Raw genomic sequence first — 19,039 nt, forward strand, 5'->3', positions numbered from 1 at the left:
TTAACAAACTATACCTCTGAACACTGCTCTAAATAAGACCTAAAACAAATAGGTGCTCTGCTTATACAGTAAATTAATTTCCAACAGGATAATCTTAATTCTAATTAATTATCCATTTTATGTTTACATCCAGTATATGAAATATTTCCAGAACTGGAATCCTAGATTTTCTTAGATTTTCCTCTTGAGTATAGCATAAACAATTATTTCCGCTAACAATTACATCATCTTCTTTGCATACTGTATAAAATCTTGTAAATTGTCCTGGAATTGAAGTGCTGAAACTTTGCTTGGAGAGGTGGAGTTGCAGTAAAAGTCAGAATTTCCTTCACAGTGTGGGTGTACATGTAAAGCATGTTTGGGTAACTCCCTTTTAGGGAGTAATCATTATGGATGCATTTAAAAGGATCCCAAATCTTTCTAATAAATAAAGCACCTGTTGCTGCAGAAAAACAAGGTGCTAATAAGAGCTGAAGGTAAGCATTTCTAAATGTTTCCAAGCCAATTACTTTATTGACAGTTGTTGCCGGAATATATTCAAGAAAATAGCTTGTTTTAAAAACAATATGTAGTTCTTTTGCTATTTATTTTCAGGGGATTACATTCTACCATGACAGCAAAACTACAGGAAGGAAACAGTGTAAGTATAATGACTTTCACCAGACTTAAACAGTACTTTTTACCTTACCTGGACAAAGTTTGTTATAGTCTTGTTCATCCTTTAAATTATATTATAAGGGGAATTGCACAATTTACAAAATGCTAAAGGCACAGACCCATGACCTTAAGTAGTGTAAAATACAGGTACAGGCACATGTACAGGTACATGTGCCACATTTGAAATGTGAGAACCCAGTCTCATTCAGCACTGTAGTTAGGTCCAGTACTGCCCTATGCATTCAATTACCAGAAACAAGATTGTTATTAATATACCATTTAAATATCCGCTGTGACATGCTGACCGCCTATACATGTAATTTTTTGGGGGGGCTATGGTAGGCAGGTAAGCAGAGGATCTGGAGCATAGTGACAGGGACACCACTTCTTCAGGCAAAAACACAGGTTTATTTAGGGCAAATTCTTCTCAACATAAAGCTCACAGGAACACAGTTCATCAACAAACAGTTCAGCAAACTTGTTAAAAACTTGTCCCATTTCTGGGACTCTCACCTTCCAGGGTAACTTCCACACTCTGGAACCTTTTCAGGGTTTCTCACTATCCCCAGTGACTTTCACACATCCATGTTGACTCTCACACTCATGAACACTCAGGCTTCACCTTAAGCCTTGCTGACTATTCTCAGCTCTCATACACCTGGTCACGACTACCTCTGCTCCTTGCAGCAGCAGGCAGCACCCCCAGCCCCTCTGACGGGCAGCCTTCCTGCCCTGTGCCCTGCTCTGAGAGTGGACATCTTTCTGAGTGACTCCTTCACACTGAGCAGCCCCCAGGTGTGGGAGCACACACCTTTTTAGGCTAATGCCACACCATGCATATGGCATATATTTTCGGCAAGCCGGAAAAGGTTCACCGATAATATGCGCCATACGCTCCTACCTGTGCCTGCAACCGAATGAATGGAATACTCTCGGGTGCAGGCACGTGTAGCCGAAATCCACATAAAAACGCAAAACTTTTCATTCTCTTGCGTCTTTATGCTGATTTTGGCTACATGTGCTTGCACCCGAGAATATTCCATTCATTTGGGTTCAGACACAGGTAGGAGCAAATGGAGCATATGGGGAGTATTTTGAGCAAGCGTTTATCGGCTTGCCAAAAATATACACCATACGCGTGGTGTGGCATTAGCTCCTCTCTCAGCTGTCTCTTAATTAGCCAACTCATAGGGATTATTAACCTTGTCTGCACAAGGAATAGCCCTGCAGTCCACATCACACACCTCAAATGTATATTCTCTCTTGCATTTTTAGGAAAGACTGCTGTGTTTCCTAACCACACTGTCACACCGCTTAGAAATTATTCAATTTTCAGGAAATATTGAGTTCAGTTAAAATAGCCAGCACTTCATCTGTAGGTGATTAGAACACATTCCCCATTTCCAGCTGAGCTGATCACTTGCTATGTGACCCATAGATAGCATACTCACCAACAGCAAATGCCAAGATGCTTTCTCATTATTCCTAAAAAGATGGTAACATGTTGCATGTTAATGGCTCGTCAAAGTACCAATATGCTGGAGGACAAATGTAAACATTGCATGATTTTATCAGTATTTTTTCTGCCCTTCAAATACAACTTCCTTTTTCCCTTACAAGACAGCCTTTAAAAACAAAAACAAGAGATAACTAAGGCTGATGCCACACGTGGTGTTTTTCCACTGCGTTTTTTCTCGGCCTAAAAACGCCGCACAAGCCACACAGCCCCTGACTATGGCGTTTTTCAGCCTAGTACTGGTAACGTAAGCAAATCCCGTTTCCATGGTGCTAATAGTGCGGAATAGCAAAAAACGCCGCGTATTTCCGCTAGGTCTGGCAGCTGCCTTTGTGTATACATAGGAATAGCTTGCTGTGCAAATACTGGCGTATTTCGGGCAACGCTTGAAAAATCCGTGCTAAGGCGTTTTCTAGCGTATTTCCGCATTGTGTGGTTTGCTTAGTGTCTTTTCAAGTTATTTCTATGGATGATGATATCGGGCGTTTTTCAGCCGCCGAGAGAATTAGAAAAAACGCAGCGGAAAAACGCCACGTGTGGCATCAGCCTAAGAGTTATGGTAGGTATTCTGGATCAGAATGAATTCCGTGTGTGTAATTTGCTTCAAACAATCAAAGGATGTTTTGAAAAATATTTAAAATGTGTTTATGCATTTTATGTAGAATGCATTGTATCTCATAAAACCTAATAACCTAATAATTAGGTTCTCTTTGAGATGATCAGTGTGATCAAAAATCGCATATGCAATAGCCCTTCTTTCAATATGACTACTCTGCCCACCACCTTTAATTCAGTAAAGCATTCTGTCGCATATCTATGGAGTAGATATGTTGCTTTTCCCAAAACATATATATATATATATCTCAAAAATAGAAGGTACCACACTCACAGGACTTAGAAAACAAAAAATCTTTTATTACAAAGTTACATCTAACGTTTTCGGCTGCCACTCTCTTTGAGAAAGGCTGCAGTGGCAGCCGAAATGTTAGATGTAACTTTGTAATAAAAGATTTTTTGTTTTCTAAGTCCTGTGAGTGCGGTACCTTCTATTTTTGATACAACATTGCATTTTTTTCAGACTGCACCCAGGCAATTCTGATTACTTTAACGTGAGTGCCTGTTAACTTACTGAAGAGATATATATATATATTCCAAGAACATTTGTCCTGCAGTTTTAGTTTTGAAAAGTGGGCAGAGCCACCAACAGCCAATCAAATTTCACTTATTGATTTTTATTGGTTTGATGCCGGAGTTCCCAAACTTTGCACAGTCAGTCACTGGGTGACTACGCATTGACTTGGTGGAAATCCAACCTGCTGCCATTCTCACAGTAATAACACCGGGGTCCCCAAACTTTGCAGAGTTAGGCACCAGGTAAGAAAAAGTGGGCGGAGCAACCAACAGCCAATCAGAGTTTACCTGTTGACTTTCAATGGAGAAATTCAACCTGCTGCCATTCTCACAGAATTAACCCCAGGGTCCGCAAACTTTTCACAGTTGGTCACTAGGGGACTGCAGTTTTACTTTTGAAAAGTGGGCAGAGCCACCAACAACCAATCAGATTTCACCTATTGATTTTTATTGGTTTGTTGCCAGGGTTCCCAAACTTTGCATAGTCAGTCACTGGGTGACTACGCATTTAAGGTTTTTTGTATTTTTTTAAGTGGGTGGAGCCACCAACAGCTAATCAGATTTTACCTATTGACTTTTAATGGGGAAATTTAACCTGCCATTCTCACAGAATTAACACTAGGGTCCCCAAACTTTTCACAGTTGGTCACTAGAGGACTGCAGTTTTAGTTTTGAAAAAGTGGGTGGAGCCACCAACAGCTAATCAGATTTCACCTATTGAATTTTATTGGTTAGGTGCCAGGGTTCCCAAACTTTGCACATTCAGTCACTGGGTGACTTCGTACTTAAAGTTAGAAAAAGTGGGCGGGGCTGCCAAAAGCCAATCACATATCTTTCATTGTTTTCAGTGGGGAAATTTTGGGGAAACTGTTGCCATTCTTACATGTTTAATGTCAGGGTCCCCAAACTTTGTACAGTCAGTCACTGGGTGACTATGTTCCAAGTTTAGAAAAGTGGGTGGGGCCAACAACAGCCAGATTCAGATTTCACCTATAGACTTCATATGTTTAAATTTAAACTGCTGCCATTCTTTAAATATTAATACTAAGGTCCCCAAACTTTTCAGAGCTAGTCACCAGGTAACTGTGGTTCAGAGTTGGGAAAAGTGGGTGGAGCCACCAGCAACCAATCAGATTTTAACTATTGGTTTTGAATGGGGAAGTTCAATCTGATGCCATTCTCACAATATTAACACCAGGGTCACTATGGGACTGCATTTTAAAAAGTGGGTGGAGCCACCAACAGCCAATCAGACTTTTTTTGAATTTTTTTGGTTTAAATTTAAAATGCTGCCTTTTTCATACTATTTATGTCAGGGTTACCAAACTTTGCACAGTCAGTCACTGGCTGACTACATATACAGGGTTAGAACAAGTGGGTGGAGCCACCAACAGCCAACCCATTTGCACCCATTAAGTTTCATTGGTTTATATTTAACTGATGCCATTACTTAAGTATTAATTCCAGAGTTGTTAAACTTTCCAGAGTTACTCACTGGGTATTTACCGTTCAAAGTTAGAAAAAAGTGGGCAGGTACAACAACAGGCAATCACATTTCACCTATTTTCTTATAATGGTGACGTGTAAAATGCTGTCAGTCTCACAATTTGTATGCCTAAATCCCCAAACTTTGCACAGTTGGTCACTGGGGGCTGCAGTTCAAAAATAGGAAAAGTGGGCACACCCACCAACCACCAATCACAATTTGCCTATTGATTTTAATTGGTTTAAATTTAAACTGCTGCAGTTCTGTAACTATTAATCCTAGGGTCCCTAAACTTTGCAGAGTCAGTCACTGGGTAACTGCAGTTCCAGGTTAGAAAAAGTGGGCGGAGCCACCAATCAGATGTCACTTGTTGACTTTCAGTGGGGAAATTTAAATTGCTGCCATTCAGACACTATTAAAACCAGGGTCCCCAAACTTTGCACAGCGGTTTTACTATATAACTGTGGTCCAAGGTTAGAAAAAGTGGGCAGGGCCAAGAACAGAACAGATTTCATTCAGTGACTTTACATTTTTCAACCCAACATGAAGTTTGTTCTTAAACTTCCCTTTCTAGTTTAGAAATTACCTCTTCTTTTTTAGATACTTCCCAGGGCTGGCAGCTCTTCCACATTACAAATACAAGCAGCATTCTCCAGTAATTATCCTGTCTCTCTAAAGTAATATCCAGATTCACATTATAAAAACACCTTTTTGTTTTTGAATTTAATTGAGATTCCTATAATGTAGTGATAGCATGCATAACATGTAAGATCATATTTTTAGGATTATTAGGGAACATCAGAAAAACACCTCTTTGTCTTTCCTTGTATGAATTTATTCCAGAATGCCATAATGAAGTCACAGCATGCATAATATGTAACATCATATTTTTTCACAGTCATCTATTATTTCTCACAAAATGAAAGAGAGCAAAAGGATATTGGCGTTGTCTATGATTATACTGATTCTTACAGCTATAATTGTTGTTGGTGCAACCTTAATTGGAGTTTATATGACTCAGAAATACACAGAAGCGGTGAGTTTGCATTATCATGTTATTACTTGTTTTCACTGGTGATTTACAGTTTACCGTAAATATTGTAATAATATTTTACACATAAATCATATACAAGACACTTTCCATAGTGGTGTTATAGTGACTGTGGGAAGAAACTACCTTGAAGCATTACATCATTGCTTAAAGTGCCCTCAGAGCATAAATGCACTGAGACAAAACTAGGTAGCTATAAAACAAAGTATTACTGTTGGCTACACTTATTAAAACAAAAGAGATAACTAAGAGTTATGGTAGCTATTCTGGATCAGAATGAATTCCGTGTGTGTAATTTGCTTCAAACGATCAAAGGATGTTTTGAAAAATATTTAAAATGTGTTTATGCATTTTATGTAGAATGCATTGTATCTCATAAAACCTAATAACCTAATAATATAATTTTCACTGGCATTTACTCTTAAAGGACATGTCAATACCAAACATAAGTTTTTGCCTAATAAAAGAAAACTTAATTCTAAGCAACTTTCCAAAATTAAACTATTACAAATTTTCAGTGCTTTAAAAGTAGTTTGTAAATGTCATTGCTATTGAGAGCAGCATTTGCTGAACTCCTGGTTGTTACATTTTAAACAAAGTTGCAACTGCCAGGCTCCTCCTGCAAGACAGGTCTGTCAGTTTGCTGGCGTTTGTTACATTGTTTCAAATGCCAGAGCCACCAGGGCAGAGTATAGAAAGGGACTGGCAAACACTGATTTTAATAGCAGTTATATATACAAATAACTCACAAACCATTACAAATTTGTAATAAATGTATATTGCAAAGTTGCATGCAGAATTACACCCTGCTTTACTCAGGAAGCTTTTCTGCAGTCAGGGAAACCTAGGAACCCAGTTCTGCAGAAGTCTTGGGAGAAAACTGGAATCATTATACCCAGTACCCTATATAATTGAATCCAAAGAATATAAGTGCAAAAGTTAAAGCTATCTTCTCTCACTTATCTCTAAACTCAAACTGATGGTAGTTATTTGTATTAATCTGCTTCTTATATGCATGATTAACAGGTTCTTATGGAATCACATAAAGGGTGTTATAGACCCCAGTGGCTGAGTCACCAAATAACAGGCTGCAGGGTTCTTACACTGAATACACCTCTGTAATGAGTACTACAGGCTAGAGAACTGTGCAGGCACAGATAGGAGCAGTAACTCAGAAAGGCAGAACCTGTTCCAATGTTAGGGCCATCTGTGGGGGAAAGCGTCAATCAGGTCACACAACAGAGCAGTTTGGGAGGCCTAGCCAGGTTCATACACAGAAATAAGAGACACGCAGCACCAAAGAACTAAGTGGATGGTCAGGAAACAAGCCAAAATCATACACAGGAATCAACAACAACTCAGTACAACAGGATTAGGAATAAGCAGGGTCAAACAGGCAGATTTCTCAACAGAATTTTCTAGATAAAGCGAAAATGCTAAAACTAACTCACAACAGAACCTGTTTGCTCAGGCAAGGAGCAAAGCAAGGCAGGATCTATAAAAAGGTTTCTCCTGTTGCTGATTGGGGTGCAGGTAAAATTAAAGGAGAAGGAAAGGCAAAGTCACTTGGGGGTGCCAAAATGTTAGGCACCCCCAAGTGACTTAAATCACCTGCCTTCTACCCCAGGCTGGTGCCCCTGTTCGGAGAGAACAGCACCAGCCCGGGGTAGCTGCAGCGCTTCCTCCTTCCTGCTTCGCTCGTGCGCGCATGCGCAGTAGAGTGAAAGAGCCGAACTTTAACAGAGAAGTCGGCTTTTCACTCTAATGCGCATGCGACGGACCAGGGAATTTGCCGTCAAAACGAAGGAGGAATCGCTCGCTACAGGTACCCCGGGCTGGTTCTGTTTTCTCCGAACAGGGGTCACTTGGGGCTGTCTAACATTTTGGCACCCCCAAGTGACTTAGCATTTCCTTGTCCTTTAACCCCTATCATTGGTAGAACTACACCTAACACAGGTCTCATGAAGGTAGGATGCCGTGTATGTCATTATTATTTAGTCTGAAATGTATAGGGGGCAAGTAATCTCTTAGTGGATCAATGTCCAGAGTACAGGTGAAAAGGTCTGCCTTTGTGGCACTGTTAATTGTGCATACTAGGAGCAGGGTAATCCAGTCAAGTGTAGGTCTTTGAGACTGATTCACAGTTAAGCTATAAGAAAGAGAGCATTAGTTGACTGATAATTGATGGTGAACCCCAGGGTACTCTTTGCCTTATCCAGGTGTCCCAGCATCCTTCAGACATCAGATGTACTGGCCAGCTCCAATTGTTACTAGCCAGTAATTGTGCCATAAAACATAACTGCCAAGGATTGCAGGGGGACTGTAGGAATGAAAGGGTCTTAACAAAAAAGAAGAAACAAATATGTACTAATTTATAATGCTGCATGTATGCCCTACAGGTTGTACAAATGGCCCTCAGTGGTCAAAATGGGGAAAAAGTTCAACAGACTGTGATGGTCAGTGACAAGGAAAATATAGCTTTATTCTATGTCAAAACCAATAATGAATCATCAACTATTTTGTATGACTACAAACAAGTAAGTGTTGAAGATTACAGTTTTAACTTTTATAGTGTAAGGCAGGGGTCCCCAACATTTCTTACTCGTGAGCCACAGTCAAATGTAAAAAGACTTGGAGAGCAATACAAGCATCATAAAAGTTCATGGAGGTGCCAAATAAGGGCTAAGATTGGCTATTAGGCAGCCTCTATTCACACGATCAGCTTACAGGAGGCTTTATTTGGTAGTAAATCTTGTTTTTATTTAACCACAACTTGCCACCAATTCAAGAATTCAAAAATAACTACCTGGTTTGGGGAAACTGAGAGCAACATCTAAGGAGTTGGTAAGCAACATGTTGCTCATAAGCCATTGATTGGGGATCACTGGTGTAAGGGAAAAGGCACTGTCTACTCAAAAATGCTCCCAAGTAGACCTGTATCCAGTTGTCTTAAGGCAATAATTGTCAGACCTTGTCAGTTCAAACCCCTCTTGGTGGTCCATCTGAGGTATCCGAAAACGGAAACAAGCTTTATAGTAGCATAACCTTCACTTTACACATGACTTCCTTTTCTCCTCCTCACTCTCGACGTGCTGCACCCATCCTCTGGAACACCCTTCCCCGTCCCATTAGGCACTGCCAGACTCTCCAAGCCTTTAAACCGTCTCTTAAAACTCACCTTTTCACTCAAGCCTGTTACTGCAACTCACTGCTCTGTGGGCTTCCCCTGTCTAAACTGACCCCACTCCAATCCATCATGAACAGTGCTGCCAGGCTTATACACCTCTCCTCCCACTCCACAAGTGCCGCCCCTCTCTGCCAATCCTTGCACTGGCTACCTGTCCCGTAGAGGATTATGTTCAAGATTCTTGTACTCACCTTCAAAGCACTCACTGGTGCTGCACCACTCTATTTAACCACCCTAACCCCCAAGCACACCCCAGAAGTAACCTTCACTCTACACATGACCTTCATGTCATTCTTGGTGTCTAGTTTGCACATGAGTTGGTCCTTAGCTCTCCAATGTTGCATATATACATAGTTACATAGGGTTTAAAAAAGACCAGAGTCCATCAAGTTCAACCCTTCCAAGTAAACCCAGCACACACAAACCTATACTTACCAAACTATACATTCACATACATAAACTTTATATACAACCACTAATACTAACTGTAGATATTAGTATCACAATAGCCTTGGATATTATGCTTGTTCAAGAACTCATCCAGGTCCCTCTTTAAGGCATTAACAGAATCTGCCATTACCACATTACTAGGAAGGGCATTCCACAACCTCTAATGTACTTGTGCAGAGTAATCATGTCCCCTCACAAGCGCCTCTTTTCCAGAGAAAACAATCCCAAACGTGACAGTCTAACCTCATAGCTTAAATCTTCCATCCCTTTTACCAGTTTAGTTGCAAGTCTCTGCACTCTCTCCAGCTCATTAATACCCTTGAGTCAATGCCCTTTTTTATACAAGACAGCACTTTATTTGCTTTAGTAGCCAAAACGCAAAAAAGCATGCGATAAGCGTTATCGACCTTTAGTGAATCGGCCCCAATATGTGGTACAAAGTTGGTCATATATTTAAAATGCACTGTGGTTATTACCTCTTGGAAGCAGTATGTACTTAATTCCCTTTTCAATACTTCTCCCCTTAGCCTATCTTTTGGCTTTCCCTTGGGATTTATCTACATTTACCCTTCCCCAGAAATATAGGAGCCAACCCAGGGAGATGCAGATACTGGGTGCATCCCTGATATTTCTATTATTTATGGCCCTCCAATCTTCTTCTACTGTAAATGATGGGCCAAGAGATAGGGCTGTCAAGTATTCAATCCTTCTTGCTTATTCAGTTGTATTTGCTAGGTCTTGGAAAGAGGGGGGTAAAGGGTCTTTCAGACAACTAGTTTCTGTAAATATGCAGTTTAATATTCTTTGTGTTCTTTTCCCTACCCCTTGGACTGAATGCCCAAGTAAATGTTTCAGGGGATCATTCTGTAGGTCTAAACATAATTTATTTGCTATCAGTTGTCTTACTGTAGACCAATGATTTTCAGACATGTCCAAAAAATATGATTTGGAGTGTTGCAGGGGCCACACCACATTGCCAACAGTTAGGTCAGGTACCTGAGTAAAGCTTTTGAAGAAGGGCAGGCGTGCGGTACCACCCACTCAAAATCTTATAAATGATTTCTTTTATGATTGTACATATAAAGGTCTTTGCAATGTTACACCAAATGCTCCATTGTAATGGAGGTAGATAAGACTTTCTCCCATCGGTGCATGTATGGGTGAGGTTTTTCCTCTATTGGATAAGAGTTAAGTATATTATATACTTGGGATATATGTCCTTACCTTTCTCCAACTCTGGTACATAGTGTTTCAATTGTGGTAAGGTCTGGAGCTTTTATGGTTATGCATAAGGATTTTGTATAATGGAAATACATATAGAAATACCAAACAGACATAACTAGTACTTGTTTCTCCAAAAACCTCTTAGCATTTGGATCAAATAAATGAATAGAGTTGGAATGCTATTGTATGTTTTCAAAGCCAAATAAAGTGCGTCTCTAGACCAAGTGGAAATACAGAAATAGGGTTAGTGGGGATGGTCTATCCGAGGGGGCCAATCTGTTTTTACATTTAGATCATATCTTTACAGTAAATTATATTGTGCGAGGAGCTATTTTCCCAGGCATTTTCTGCAAACATAAAAGTGAATTTGGGTGTATTGGTGCAATGGCTAATTTCTCTATTTCCATCCACTTAGTATAAGCAAATTAAAAAGACCATTGGATCACTTGTCTGATCTGCGTTGCTAAATAGTATGTACAAAAGTCTGGTATCCTCAGACCTCCTTGTGATTGTTGCTGCTGTAATACCCGTCTATGCACCCTTTGCCTCTTTCCTACCCATATATACCTATAGCACAGGTTTTGAAAGCTCTGAAGAACTGGTTGGGGTACCACAACTGTTCTAAAAAGTCTAAAAATAATATAGTAACTGGGGCAAAATTGTCATTTTAAGTGTGGCAATCCTGTCAAACTATTAGAGGTTCATTTTCCCCCATTTACGTATATCTGCTGTCAAGAATCTCCATAATGGTACATAATTTGTTTAATACAGAGTGTCATAGTGTGGGTTATATGAATACCCAGGTATTTGAGACTATTTGTTTTTCATCGGTAGTCATAGTTTAGCTTAAAAAGTTCTAATTCATAAAAAAGCCATATATTGTTCTAAAATACCTGTGTTTATGGTTTTACAATCTGCAATTGAAGGGCATTTAATTTTATTATATTAATTTTTTGTCACCTAGGAACTCATCACATTTAGACAAATGAACAGTGAAAAATGCTATATTATGAACATAAACCAGACCAATGCACCTAAACTGAAGGACATTCTTAATGACATTAAACGGTTTCAGGCTACGGTAAGGCATTTTATAGAGCATGGAAATGATCAGCTTTTAAAAAGTGCTAGATTTAGCAGCCTAGAATTGTTTTGCACTTTGCACACTGTGTGGTACATTGTAAATTAGGCAATTGTTTGTACATTGTAATTAACATGTAGTGGACATGACAACAAGAGTGGGCATAGTGCTGTTTAGATGTTTGAAATCTATAAATAACTTTTCAATGTACTATATAAACACAGAACAGGTTTTTTATTTAAGGATCCTCTTGCCCCAATAGGGCTGCAGTCCCTGGAGAATATTTGAAAAACATTATTTTATAGTGTTCAGGCTTTATTTATTGATAATATGCCAGAGTATGATGGGATTTAATCTCCTGCAACAGTTTGTTGGAGCAGCACTGCTGTGGAAAGTTTATGTCCCTCATGCTTCTATTAGCACACTCGTGCCTCCTCAGGTGTACATCCTAGACGGTGGGCACCTTCACCAGAACATGGAAAGAGTTAACCGGCACAACAAGTATAATGTAAGCAGAGCTTAACACCTGCGTGTTTATTGAAAGTGTAGCAATGTTTCGGGGGTGTACCCCTTCGTCAGGCATACAAACCAGTGCAATGCAGATACCTATACAGTCACAAAATAATTTAACATATTAATTTACCTAATAATTGCAGAAACCTGGAAATCCATAGAAGCAAATTGTCCATGTAAAAGAAGTCCATACAAATAAAGTCACAAGTAGGTTGAAAAATTAGCCAGTTCGATGAAAGAATTACCAAACAAGCTAACCAAAAACAATACAACTACTGGCATTAAGTTTCTTCCATAATGGAGTCAATGGGAGATGGCCTTCCTGAAATTCAGAACTTTCTGGAAATGGGTTTCTGGAAAATGGATCCCATACCTGTACTGCAAAATTCATAATTCATTCTTTATATCTGTAGAAAAAAGACATATAGTTAGAGCGTGGAACAGCCTGTTATAAAAGACAAGACATGGTAAAATCCTCATTGAGATCTCAAGAAAACCTTGTTAAAGCCCATATCCAATAACATTCCCTTTGTAATAGAGATCTCTTTATATCCTGCTCTTAAGCTGCGTTTACCTGTTCCAAAGTTTTCCATCTGATCTGTGAAATGTGATGACCATATTATATTATATTTTTTTAACAGTTTCCTTTTCCTTTGAGGGTTTGTTGTTACAGACAGTATGCTCATTTCATCATTCCCGCATTGTTCTGGTCTACATAACTAAGTCCACAAGGACCTCTGGATTTCTGCACTCATTATGTAAATGAACATGTTAATTAATTTTGTGACTATATAGGTATCTGCATTGCACTGGTTTGTATGCCTGACGAAGGGGTACGCTCTCGAATTGTTGCTACACTCAATAAATACACAGGGATTGAGCCCTGCTTGCATATTATACTTGTTGTGCCAGTTAGCTCTTTCCTTATGTTTCTATCCCCATAAACAGTTCTGAAATACAGAACAACTGTACATTATCAGTGAATAATGGCAGATGATGCAAAGAAATTATGTTAAATTATTTTTGCAAAGAAATTATGCTTAGCAGCTATGTTTTCAAACATTTTAAGAAAAGTCTAGCAAAAATGTTCAATGTCGATGAAGGAAAATGTCAGTTTGTCCAAGATTTCTATTATTTTACAATTTTATGTTTTGCTGTTGTTTCACAGCTGATCATATCCAGGGTCAGACTAGGGGGTTCAGGCCCCTGACGCGTAAGTGAAACGCATTAGGGGAGGACATCGGCGGCCGGGGAAGTGGCAATATGGATCGGGTCCGACCCTCATTCAAAATGCCAGCTCACTGTTATTTTGCTAGTGTTTTGGGTGTGACTTTCGAATGCTTGCTAGGAAAACAAGTTAACACAAATTAGGCATTTATTATAAACATTATGATGCACAGACAGTAACGGTAAAAAATGGAAAGTATTTGATTGTATATGTTATAGATGAAGGGGGTGCCATATGTTATGCACCCTCCACTGAATATAATCACTTACCTACACACTTGCTGGTGCTCCTGAAAACTAGATCGGTGTAAGGTACTTCTAAGAGAGCACCACAGAGCAATCTTCCTGCTTTTTTTCGTGGGCGTGCATGTGCAGTAGAGTAAAAACAAAAGTTTGAGCAGAAAGTTGGCTTTTTCACACTGCTGCACGTGCACTGGCAGGGGGTAAATAAAGAGAGAAGTGGAAGAAGATTAAAATCACTGGGGAGTGGATAACTTTTGGCACCCCCAGTGATTTCACCTTTTCTTTTCCTTTAGTCACCAATCTAATGCTACTAATCACTCCTTCTGCAGGTATGATTACTTTCCCAAGGAAATGTGAGGTGAATGGATTACAATATTGACTTGTCTGTATCATGGTTTCCCTGTTTGACAAGTTAAAAAAAGGATTACACCTAACAAATGTTGGTGAGCAGTTATATTAGCTGTAATTTAGAGAATTAATCAACAATAAGTGACCAGTATTCTGAAACAAAAAAGTGTTTCAGAATACTGGTCAGGGGAGCTATATGATAGCAATATATGAAGGCAGGAATGAGGAACGATGTCTGGTTCAAAAGGTACCAGAAGGGAGATGAATTGTAAAGATTACAACAACACTTTTATGTTCTTTGCTGGTATCATTTTAAATTCACTGTTGCTTGATGGTTCACTCCCCTCAGAACACCACACGTCTAAATAATATAAACTACAATTTGTTAGAAGGAGAAGAGGCTGATAATATCAAACTTGGAATCACAGTGAATATCCTCTGCAGTGATTCTACTATCTACTGGGCAACAATGGTGAGTGGACTATTCATATTGTAAAATGAGAGAGACAAAACTGGATTTGCAATATATAAGGGTTCCCACCATCATTCATTTCTGTATGGGATGCATAAAATTACACATTTGGTAATATCTACCCTACTGAGCACAAGCTAACCAAAGCAATCTCCAAGTGCTTGGGTGTTAATATGGGTGTGCTATGTGCAATAAGGATGCAATGAATTTATTTTGGACTGGCCTAATTAAATTCAAATTCTGAACTAAATGTAAACTCTAATTTACATGGTCAGATTGGAGAAAAATTTCTAAAACAGTAGCCTTTGTGAACAAAGAATTGGATATCCAGGTGTGCAGAGATCTTAAGGGGATACTGTCGTGAATTGTATGGTATACATTATATTTCTAAATAACACAGTTTATATAGCAAATAATTCACTCTACCATTTAAATTTTATTCTTAAACCAACAAATTAATTTTTTTAGTTGTAATATTTGTGTGTAGGCAGCCATCTCAGTGCATTGTGCCTGATTCTCAGCTTTCAGAAGGAGCCAGAATTACACATTAGAACTGCTTTCAGGTAACCTATTATTTCTCCTACACCCTTGTAACTGGAGGAGTCCCAAGCCGGACTTGGATTTCTTACTATTAAGAGCATGGAGAAGCTCTATTAATTGATGGGTTTTGAAAAAAACATGTTTTCCCATAACAGTATTCCTTTAAGTCATATAGCTTTAAAGGATTGGAGTCAGTCTGGCTTAACACTTTTGGGGCCAAATCCTACAAAAAGTTCAAGAATTTGGCTGCATCCCAGATATGCAGAACATGTTCACCTACTTGTGTGTCTCAGGCTGTGGCAGGCTACAACAAATAGTAATATAATATAAATGCTTAAATTAGTATGTATACTATATATTATTTTATACATAATATAGTTGTTATACTAATGTAAGTATTATATGGGTTCAGAGGCATGGCTTTTTTTTGGGTGAATGACCTGTGTGGTTAAATAGAGAACCATAAGACAGGGGGCTGGGATGCCCTCTAACCCTATAACCCTCTATATAAATACTTGAAACATACAAATTACAGTTAAAGGAGAAAGAAAGGCAAAAACTAAGTAAGCTTTATCAGAAAGGTCTATGTAAATACAGCCATAAGCACTCACAGAAACGCTGCACTGACTTCTCTGAAAAAAGATTAGTTGTGTCTGTAATTCCTGTGCCAGAGACATGCAGCTTTCTTCTCTTTGCTCTCTCCTGCTCTCCCCTCCCTCAACAATGCTAAGAACTCACTCCCCCCCTTGGATATGGATCTGAGCCAATCAGCAGGAAGCTGACTCATAGATTTATTAACGCACATACGCTCTGAATGCGTCCGAATGCGTTTTTTTCGTGTTTTTTGCGACACTTTCGTACCTAGTGCGACTTTTTAACGACTTTTTCGTACTTTGTGACAAAATTTTTGCGACAAAATCGTATTGAGTACGAAAGTTTCAGATTCCTTCAAGCTTCAGTAATGTGACTTTCCTTGGGCCAGGTTGCAGAGTGCCATTGATTCCTATGGGAGGCTTCCAAAATCATGCACAGAAGGATCAAAGTCGGAAAGGTTTTCCTGCATTTTACAATCGTTCGGATACGAAAATTTCGTGACTTTCGGATCGCCGATACAATATTATCGTGCCTAATACGATTTTTTCGTAAGCATTTTTGTGATATTTGCGATCTTCAGAAATTATCGTATCCAATCCGAATTTGTCCCATTTGGGATTTGAACTCGTGTTTTAATGAATCGGCCCCCTTGTCTTACTAACTGAGCATGTTCAGTTTGGTCTGCGTGTCTGTGCAGGAGCGAGGCATTATGGGAACTTTCTTTACACAGCTGACCGTTTTTTCTTCCTGTTTGGCTTCAGATATTCTGAACAGGTGAAATATGGGGAGACTTAAGGGCACAATTGAGACAACTGAAGGTATGCCTGCAGCTTGAGATTAACTCTTTATTAGCCTTTCCTTCTCATTTAAACTGGTCATTTTTAATATAAATCTCTAAATATGCTAGATACTGTAGCTAACTCCCAAGTAGTCAATAAATAAACTAATGCACTGCACTAATTTGCAAAGGCACAGTTTGCCCTAAGGCCGGTCCCATGCAAGGGATGGTAACTTCAATTGAATTTCCATTACCACATGTCCTTATCACATGAACCCACTGAACCTCATTTCATTGTTTTTCACTATTTTTTCCACATCCATATTTATGTCAAAATCATTTCTGTTAAATTAAAGCTTTCCATTCAGTTTTTCTTTTTATGCAACTGCATCCTGTGCACTGGAACATACTGGAAATACATCCAGTATGTTCCAGTTATTATGATATCAGTTTGAAGTCTGCTTGCAGCATATTATAGGTGTGCCAGGCAACATTCAGGAAACAACTCTTAATTATTATTTTGCAATTCCCTTTTTAGAGCAAGTCAGAACATCTTCGTTGGAAGATAATTATCCCGTTTAAGATATTTGGATTTCAGGGATCTATTACACTTGAAATACTTTAAATCACAAAGGGAGATCTATTATACTGGAACTGTTTTAATGAATGGACTTCATTATGCACTCTTATACTGAAAAACAGCAACAGTCAGACCAACCTTCATATTTGTAATATCAACCATCAATATATGTACTATTTCCATTTTTATTTGTAAAAATCCAATATTATACAAATATGTTTAGCATATGTAGGTGTATGTATAGGGTATGTATGTATTTGCTTCCTTGTGCAGAGTGAAGTCCCTGGATTTGTAAGCCAGGCGCCCCGAGGCCGACCCCTGTCCGTCGCCCTCACCCCCCCCCCCCCGCGCATGCGCGAACTCGCAATCGTGCATGCGCTGGGTCTTTTCGATTGCATACGGAGCAGTGGGGGAGAAGTCCCCATTGCTCCGTATGCAAGAAAAACTTTAATATTTTGGTGCAGCGGCACACTCCCCAATTTGTGCCACCCTAGGCCTGGGCCTTTGTGGCCTTTCCACAAATCCAGGCCTGGCAGAAGGCTCTCCACTTCGACAACAGGTAGTCGAATTGAAGAGAGAACTGGAAGTGGGGGGCGGGACTTCACTCTGCACAAGGAAGCAAAGAAAAACTATCACCTTCTGACAGAGGAACCAGGTCAGAGAGAATGCTGGGACAAAGGTAGGTAATTCTGGAGGCTGTTTGGAGTAATTTTACTGATAGAAAAAAAAGGTTTACTTATTTTTTAAGGTATCATAACTGATATTAAAAAGAACCATAAGTACCCCCCTTAATTATGGTGTGCCCAAGGGAAGCCACATGGTTAGTGCCTCTCTTAGAACCTAACACCCACAGGACAGGAGGACTACAGACAAAACGTCAGAGTCAAATATATTTTTCCTACTGTTGATATTGCTGATGCCTCGACAGACTTAAAGAGTGGGAGAGATGCCAAATCTGGACAAGGTAACAAAAAGAGAAGGCAAAAGAAGGAGACACACAAATGTAGAGGGGGAGACAAAGTCAAAACCACAATATCCATGCACACGCTTTCCTCTGATGCAATGTCTGTATAACATAAAGGATTATTGTTTGCACCTCATAAACATCCTGGATCCTTAGTCACTTTTTTAAACAGAGGGAAGACTTACAAATGTGTGGCTAAGAGTAATATTGATATAACCCCCATGTATTAGAACATTTAAGACTTCAAAATAGTATTTATTGGAAGCTACTGTTTTATGTTCCTTGGACCACCCCAGGGCTGTCGCAACAATACCTTATATAGGCAGTAACATAGCCAGCAGCCAAATAGTGTGACTTTACACCAGGCATGAAAAACAAGTTGAGATAGTTAATAGTTCTCCAATTGAGGAACCCCTGGTACCCCACATCATCTGTCTGCCAACTTACAGTCTTCATATTAATTGTGGTGCACCATAAAAGTTGTCAGTGGCACAGGGGACTTCAGTACTCATTAGTATTAGTATTCATACTAAGAAGCAAGACTGGCCAATGCAAGGCAAATTGAGCACAATTATAACCAATGTGGTTTACTGAGCCATAGCTAATAATCAACATTTTGTGAAGAACCACTGTAGTAGGCGGCAGCACTGCACATATTTAGAGCTATTCTATTGGTCTGTTCAACTACCTGACAAAGGTAGCATTGTGTTGTGATGAAATATTGTGTTCTCTGCGGCTCACAAAACTACATTGTGCACGTGCCAAAACTGCTCCTTTGTATCGGTGGAAAGTTTGATGGTCCACGGTGCCACACACCAGGTAGCACATACCACACATACCAGGTTGCAAAGTAACCTTAATTGGTGTTGGGAAAAAACATTTATCCTGCCCCTGTAAAAGAGGTACCCTGCAGAAACTTTACACGTCCTCTCCGCACTGCTCCATATGACTTAAGTGGGGGGGGGGGGTTATGTTGCGGGTGCGGCATGCGTGATCG

At 39.5% G+C, this 19,039-nt stretch overlaps 1 protein-coding gene across 1 annotated transcript; it reads left to right on the forward strand.

Moving 5' to 3' along the window:
- The first annotated feature begins 415 nt into the window (after positions 1–415).
- On the forward strand, positions 416–17,264 carry LOC116412012 (pulmonary surfactant-associated protein C-like). The gene is made up of 7 exons (XM_031905198.1): positions 416–476; positions 595–640; positions 5,689–5,826; positions 8,241–8,378; positions 11,667–11,783; positions 14,464–14,586; positions 17,037–17,264. Exons 2-7 carry the CDS (start codon positions 611–613, stop codon positions 17,121–17,123), a joined length of 633 nt encoding a protein of 210 aa, XP_031761058.1. The 5' UTR covers positions 416–476; positions 595–610; the 3' UTR covers positions 17,124–17,264.
- Positions 17,265–19,039: the final 1,775 nt, after the last annotated feature.

Source organism: Xenopus tropicalis, chromosome 7 (assembly GCF_000004195.4).
Source record: "Xenopus tropicalis strain Nigerian chromosome 7, UCB_Xtro_10.0, whole genome shotgun sequence".
NCBI lineage: Eukaryota > Metazoa > Chordata > Amphibia > Anura > Pipidae > Xenopus > Xenopus tropicalis.